General features: G+C 38.3%; 1 protein-coding gene and 1 pseudogene across 1 annotated transcript; one reads left to right on the top strand and one right to left on the bottom strand.

Moving 5' to 3' along the window:
- Positions 1-2,107: 2,107 nt before the first annotated feature.
- LOC102272772 (olfactory receptor 51V1-like) lies at positions 2,108-3,049 on the bottom strand. Its single transcript, XM_005902317.2, has one exon. The coding sequence runs from the start codon at positions 3,047-3,049 to the stop codon at positions 2,108-2,110; it is 942 nt and encodes a 313-aa protein (XP_005902379.2).
- A 719-nt stretch (positions 3,050-3,768) lies between these two features.
- On the top strand, positions 3,769-6,388 carry LOC102272481 (olfactory receptor 51V1-like; annotated as a pseudogene).
- The last annotated feature ends 1,735 nt before the right edge of the window (positions 6,389-8,123 follow it).

The following is an 8,123-nucleotide window of genomic DNA, read 5'->3' as shown; positions in this document are numbered from 1 at the left end:
TGCCCATGGCTGACTCTGATAGTTATTTTTACTTCAAAATTTGAATTATGATATACATAAATGTATTGTGTTTAATGTCAACCTTAATGTATACATGATAGGGATCATTTACTTATCATCATTGATCAATATGATTATTCAATGTGATGTTTCTTCCCATCCTTATTTCTGAAATAATATACATTCTCCACTGTAACTAGAACAAGTTAATTAACAATAATTTGCAAATAAGACTGATGGGAAAGGCAGGAATTCTGTAATTAAAAAATTACCATCACAGGGAACTCAGAAGAAAGGCAGCATAAAGGAACTCATCTGACAAGGGCAGAGCTGTTTAGGCAGACTGAGCTATAGGCATGTGTGTGGGCATCAATGGTGACCATTCTGAAAGGCCAGAGTCACAAACATAAACTCACAGTCTTTTACATAAACAAAAAACAACCATTATTTTTCTCATAATAGTGCACTAAAAGACAAACTGAAAACTAACAAAGCAAACAGTACTTTTCAAAATTGAATATTTCCGTATTCTCTAGAATATTATGGATGAACATTATATTCATATTTTTCTTTAACTTTTTATTTTATATTGGAGTATATCTGATTAACAAAGTTGTGATAGTTTCACGTGTGCAACAAAGAGATTCAGTTATACATATGTATCTATTGTTTTTGAAATTCTTTTCCCATTGAGGTTGTTGCATGATACTGAGCAGAGCTCCCTGTGCTATAGAGGGAGTTTTGTACACTTCAAAGTAAATGTGTGGCAATTTACTTCCAATTTGTGCAGTTTAACTGCAGTTAGCCTCTGCTAGTAACCCCGCTGCCCCAGTCATGACAAGTACATAGCCATGATTAAGTTGCAATATTCAAAGTAAGAAAAAAAAAGAGAGAAACAAATAAATCTTGAGACACACCAGGTTTTTCTTTAACTTTTTTTTTTTAATTTGGGGGGCATTTTTTAAGCGAAAACCTCCCCCCAAATATACATCTGCTTTTGATAATTGAATTAAATTATCTAATTTTACATATGAAGAGGATGAGAATTAGAAATGGGACATATACTCAAAAGATTCTCAAAAACACAGTTCTATCCCTGGCTTAACCACTAATGTATTAGTAAAACATTAATATCTCTGTACCTCAGTCTCCTCTCCTAAAAATGAAGAGGCTGATCAAACTGTCTGTAAAGTGTCATTTTGTCGGCAGACCCCAAGGTTAAAGTCAGTTGATATTAAAGTCAGTTAAGTGTTAGTTGCTCAGTAGTGTCTGACTCTTTGCGACCCTATGGACTGTAGCCTGCCAGGCTCCTCAGCCCATGGGATTCTTGAGGTAAGAATAAAGGAGTGGGTTGCCATGACTTCCTCCAAAAGTCAATTAAAATATCGTTTAAAAATCAATGAGCATCCCACACTACTCTGAATTTACTACAAATTGCAAATGTATGTATTTGGGTGTACTGGGTAGGAAATATAGAAATGTAGTAGCTGATTCAATGTCCTTATTTATCAAACTTTTGCATTAGCTATGTAATGTAATCTATGAATATCATACATTTTACTAGATGAAACAGAATGGGCTCTTCAGACACTTTTGTTCAGTAATAAGTAGAAGTATGAATGATCTCGATAGAGATGATTTGTGACACATAAAAATAAAATATAAAATCTGCTTCTTCCATGTATATTAAACACATATAATAGTTACATGAAAAAATAAAATATTCTAAACTAGAATTCAAAAAATCATAGAGGTACTATAAATTTAGAAATTTGAAAATGCTCATTGGTTCACTTCAGTTAACATTCTACTTAATTTTACAATTAAGAAATAAGAAAAATAACCCTTTCTCTCTCTGACTATAAGACCAGTAACTTTTTCTCTACCTATTTCTCTGATTTTCAAAAACTAATATAAAAATTACTTTTTATATTCTTTGCAGGTTAATCATGTTAAATTTAAAACAGTGGCAAAATAAAGAAAATTACTATAAATATACCTTTAACCTGTTAAGTATTTCATATAGTTATTGTTGTTCAGAGTCGTTAGTATTCACCTCTCTTGCAAATACTACCTTTCCTCCCTAAAACACATTAACCTCTAGAATTCAAGTTTGTTTAATGAACCATCTCTGAATCCTATTACGGATTTGTTGGGTCTTGATGCTGTAGATGATGGGGTTCATCAAGGGTGGGAAAAGGATGTAGATGTTGCCCATGAGGACATGGACCACAGGCGAGAGGTGCTTCCCAAAGCGGTGTACCATAGTCAGACCAATGATTGGAATATAGAAAACCAGGACAGCACAGATGTGGGAGACACAGGTCTTCAAGGACTTCAGCCGCTCTTCTTGAGATGCAATAGTCAAGACAGAGTGCAGGATCAATATGTAGGAGATGAAAATGAGCACTGAATCCAAAAGCAGTGTGCAGATCACCAGGGCTAAGGCATAGAAGCTATTGAAGCGGATGTCAGAGCAGGCCAGCCGGAGTAGGTCCTGGTGCAAGCAGAAGGAGTGAGAAAGGATGCGATGTCGGCAGTAATGGAAAAACTTTAGGCGGACAATGGGAGCAGTAATGAACAGGAAACTCCTCCCTAAAATGACCACACCAATGTTGATGATTCTGGTATTGGTGAGGATAGATGTGTATCTTAGAGGATTGCAGATTGCAGTAAAGCGATCAAAGGCCATGGCGAGAAGGACTCCAGACTCCATGCAAGATAGACCATGAACAAAGAAGGTTTGGGCAATGCAGGCATCCAGACCAATCTCCTGGCTGAGCCCCCACAGGATCCCCAGCACCGTGTGCACTGTGGACAGCCCCATGCACAGGTCAGTGAGGGCCAGCATGGCCAGGAAGTAAAACATGGGCTCATGCAGGCTCGGTTCAGTACGGATCACATGCAGCACCAGGCAGTTTCCTGACAGTACCATAACATAGATACAGGAGAAGGGGATGGAGAGCCAGGGATAGTCCCGTTCCAGACCAGGGAAACCCGTAAGGAGAAAGGTAGAGTTACTGATTTTGTGATCAGGACGAACAGACATTGATTTCCAGAGACAGTAACCTCTCAAGGAAAGATGACTGCCTTCATAAAAACTCTGAAGTAACAGCTGTAATAAGAATTGGATTAGTACAGTAGCTCATTAAATATACAACCAAGGCTTGTAGTTTTTCAGAAGCTAAGTATTCTCTGAAACAGAGACAAATTTATGCCTACACATGAAACTTCCCTGTTATTAGATTTTTGGCCCCATCAGAGGGCTCAGAGGTCATATCCACAAGGTCACCACCAATTTTTAGCTGAATGCTTCACATTACAGGTCTCAAATATGAATGATCTTTTACTTTGCAAAGAATAATAATGTTTAAGCATGCAAAGTAGAAAAAGAAAACACATTTGGGTTGTTTACATGTAAACCCCAGTGAAATAAATTGCAAAGCACAGCTGTTGGGTTAAGAGAATTAAACTCTGCTTGTTACATAAGGCACTAAGTCATTTATAACAGTCATTTATCAGTGATGTTGTCCATTCTAACACTCATGTTTCAGAGACTTAGTAAAAGACAACTGTCATTCACGGATGTAGAGATGTTCTTGCCAACCTTGAAAATTGATAGACTCTTTTTTTTTTTCCTTGGGTCACAGTGGCCTTTAGATTCTAGGAGAAGCAAGATTTATGCAGGTGCAAATGGTATAGGAGCCACTGGAGTAAATCCCAGATCCTGGGAGATGTTGAAGATGAGTGATGCAACATACAGTGACCATGTCCCTTGGGAAGAATGGAAGAAAACCCATTGGGAGTGTGTTCAGAGCAGACTTTTCACTTCACCAAGTTTTGAATAATATTGCGAGTCAGTTCAGTTTAGTTGCTCAGTTGTGTCCAACTCTTTGCAACCCCGTGGACTGCAGCAGGCCCTGTCCATCACCAACTCCTGGAGCTTGCTCAAATTCATGTCCATCAAGTTGGTAATGACATCCAACTATCTCATCCTCTGTTGTCCCCTTCTCCTGCCTTCAATCTATCCCAACATCAGGATCTTTTCCAATGAGTCAGTTCTTCACATCAGGTGGCCAAAGTATCGGAGTTTCAGCTTCAGTATCAGTCTTCCAATTAATATTCAGGATTGATTTCCTTTAGGATGGACTGATTGGATCCCCTTGCAGTCCAAAGGGCTCTCAAGAGTCTTCTCCAAAACCACAGTTCAAAAGCATCAACTCTTCAGCGCTCAGCTTTCTTTATAGTCCAACTCTCACATCCATACATAACTACTTGGAAAAACCATAGCTTTGACTAGACGGACCTTTGTTGGTAAAGTAATGTCTCTGCTTTTTAATATGCTGTCTAGGCTGGTCATAGCTTTTCTTCCAAGGAGCAAGCTTCATAGTTGCAGACACCATCTGCAGTGGTTTTGGAGTCCCAAAATGTAGTATCTCACTGTTTCCATTGTTTCCTCTTCTATTTGCCTTGAAGTGATGGGACCAGACGCCATGATCTCAGTTTTCTGAATGTAGAGTTTTAAGCCAACTTTTTCACTCTCCTCTTTCATTGTCACCAAATTTACAAGAAAAAAAAAAATTATCATCCTGGGAAGTTTGGAAATGAGCTTTGGATAGAGAGATCCAGGAAGCTTTAGTAGATTCTTTCCTCCCTGATTGATGTTTACATTTTATTTGAAGGGATGCAGATATCTTTTATATAAAACAAGCTATTGCTATTAACATCAAATTTCATTTTATTTCCCTTAACTTCAGCTACAAGCTCTCTTGTTCTTTTTTGAATGCATGGCGTAAGTATTCAAAGAGTTCATGTGCTAGCAAATATAAAACATTGCTTAAAGTCACATAATTTTGCATATGATTGATAATTCTTATAAGCCAGTTAAAATCAGAGCCTCTGTTTTCATAATGATCGTATTAAGGAACATTTTTTTTAACATTTACTATGTGTTAGGAAATGAGATGGCTGGATGGTGTCACTGACTCAATGGACGTGGGTCTGGGTGAACTCCGGAAGTTGGTGATGGACAGGGAGGCCTGGCGTGCTGCTATTCATGGGATTGCAAAGAGTCGGACATGACTGAGTGACTGATCTGATCTGATCTGATGTGTTAGGAGGGTTTCCCTGGTAGCTCAGCTGGTAAAGAATCCACCTGCAATACAGGAGACTTAGATTCAATTCCTGGGTCAGGAACGTCCCCTGGAGAAGGGATAAGCTACCCACTCCAGTATTCATGTGCTTCCCTGGTGGATCAGATGGTAAAGAATCCACCTGTAATGCAGAAGTCCTGGGTTTGATTCCTGAGTTGGAAAGATCCCCTGGAGGAGGGCATGACAACCCACTCCAGTATTCTTGCCTGGAGAATCCCCATGGACAGAGGAGCCTGGCCGGCTACAGTCCATTGGGTTGCAAAGAGTTGGACATGACTGAGTAACTAAGCAGAGCACAGCATAACATTAAATTATTAACATTCTAATTATAATTCTGTAGTTGAAATTATTTAGTTCAGCAAAAACGTACCAAGCATATATTAAAATCTGAAATACAACTGTATACTTTATTTTCTCATATCTCACTCATTTGAAAATATCAAATAATATCAGCTATTCAAAATATTATATATAATCTATTTTGCTATCACCAAGGTTTCAGAATATTTTACAAAATATTAAGTCCTAGGGATCCTGTGGCGGCTCAGCCAGGAAGTCAACCTGGATGCCTGCATTGCCCAAACCTACTTTTTGCATGGCCTCTCCCTCACACAGTCTGGAGTCCTTCTTGACATGGCTTTTGATCATTTTACAGCAATCTGTAATCCCCTGGGATGTACATCCATATTAACCAACACCAAGATCATCAAAATCAGGCTTGAGATTTTAATTAAGAGTTTTATGCTCATAATTAGGAGTTTTATTTTCATTGCTCCCATTATCCGTCTAAAGTGTTTCCGCTCCTGCCATTCTTACATAATCTTTCATTCTTTCTGTCTTCACCAAGACCTGCTGAGGTTATCCTGCTCCGACATTCGTTTCAACAGTTTCTATGCCTTGGCTCTGGTGATTTGTACTCTTTTATTTGATTCCATATTAATTCTTGAGTCCTATATTCTGATCCTGCACTGTCTTGGCTATTCTATCCCCAGAGGAGTGGTTCAAGTCCTTGCAGACCTGTGTCTCTCACATCTGTGCTGTTCTGTTTTTCTATATTCCGATCATCAGTCTGACTGTGGTGCACCACTTTGGGAAGCACCTCTCTTCTGTGGTCCATGTCCTCATGGGCAACATCTGCATCCTCTTCCCATCTCTGATGAACTGCAAAATCTACAGTGAAGACCCAACAGATGCGTACCAGGATTCAGAAGTGGTTCTCCATGAAAAGGGACTGAAACATTCTAGATCAAAAGCTGGTTAGTTTCAGAAAACTTTTGGCAAAGAAGGAAAGTATATTGAACATTAAAACTTTATATGACATGCCATTATCATGTGAAAAATTTAAAGATTTATAAACATCAAGAATGGTAAAAACCCTTATTTCTCAATTTACTCATCAAGTATAATGTTGAAAGTTCTGATCATAGATTAATTCATCAGAGATCCCTATCATTTTTGTCCAGGAAAAGGTAATATTCACAATTATCCAGAAAAAAACTTGTCCTGCAGGAAATATCTCCAAGCCAATTTTCTGAAGCCATATGCTATGTACATCAGTGAAGGCACAATTTTATCACCACTTGGTATGACAGCTTTGATCAACATAGAAGTTACAACTGGTTTCTAACTTTAAATGATGTTTTCAGATTGGTTCACTCATGAGCTGTTCAAAAGCACCATCAGCCTTCTTTTTTTATTAAAGCATCAATTAATAACTTTGTATCTAGCTTCTGAGAGGGAATTTTTATTTAATTAATTTATTTTTTGAGAGGAACTTTTATCACTATCATTTTTACATCTATAAATGGCTACCAATCTCACAATCTTAATTTTAGTCTTTGACATCCTTTAATTCTAAGACTTGTCTTTTCTAGTTCTGAATAAATTCTCCATTTAAAGTGAAAGAGGAGAGTAAAAAAGTTGGCTTAAAACTCAACATTCAGAAAACTAAAATCATGGCATCTGGTCCCATCACTTCATGGCAAACAGATGGGGAAGCAATGGAAACAGTGACAGACTTTATTTTGAGGGGCTCCAAAATAACTGCAGATGGTTACTGCAACCATGAAATTAAAAGACACTTGCTCCTTGGAAAAAAAGCTATGACCAACCTAGACAGCATATTAAAAAGCAGAGACATTACTTTGCCAACAAAGTCCATCTAGTCAAGGTTATGGTTTTTCCAGTAGTCGTGTATGGATGTGAGAGTTGAACTATAAAGAAAGCTGACCGCTGAAGAATTGATGCTTTTGAACTGTGGTGTTGAGGAAGACTTTTGAGAGTCCCTTGGACTTCAAGGAGATCCAACTAGTTCATCCTAAAGAAAATCAGTCCTGAATATGCATTGGAAGACTAATGCTGAAGCTGAAACTCTAATACTTTCGCCACCTGATGGGAAGAACTGACTCATTTGAAAAGACCCTGGTTCTGGGAAAGATTGAAGGCGAGAGGAGAAGGGGATGACAGAGAATGAGATGGTTGGATGGCATCACCGATGTGATGGACATGAGTTTGCATAGGCTCCAGGAGTTGGTGATGGACATGCGAGCCTGGCATGCTGCAGTCCATGGGGTCTCAAAGAGTTGAACATGACTGAGTGACTGAACTGAACTTACCTACTTTATTGAATCTTATCTTTTCTATATTTTTTTACCAGTAAGGCACAAAGTCTTTCGTAGAATCATTTCATACTGATGGAGAAATATGTTACTCTATAATCAATATGAGGTGAGAAGACAACCCTTTTGGGAAAGCAATGAAGCTGATTCTGTACTACAGACCTAGTGGAACTGTCATTCATGAGGCCATTCTCATAAGGAAGATGATATTGTTTCTTATTTATTGCTAGCAACAAATCATCTTCATTACCCTCATCCTTATCACCAAATTAGGGGGAAATACTGACAAATATGCTACTAGATGGAGCTTCCCTGGTGTTTCAGATGGTAAAGAATCTGCCTGCAATGTGTG

This window comes from Bos mutus, unplaced genomic scaffold (genome assembly GCF_027580195.1).
Source record: "Bos mutus isolate GX-2022 unplaced genomic scaffold, NWIPB_WYAK_1.1 CTG233, whole genome shotgun sequence".
Classification (NCBI taxonomy): domain Eukaryota; kingdom Metazoa; phylum Chordata; class Mammalia; order Artiodactyla; family Bovidae; genus Bos; species Bos mutus.
This window is presented reverse-complemented; position numbering and strand designations above follow the sequence as displayed.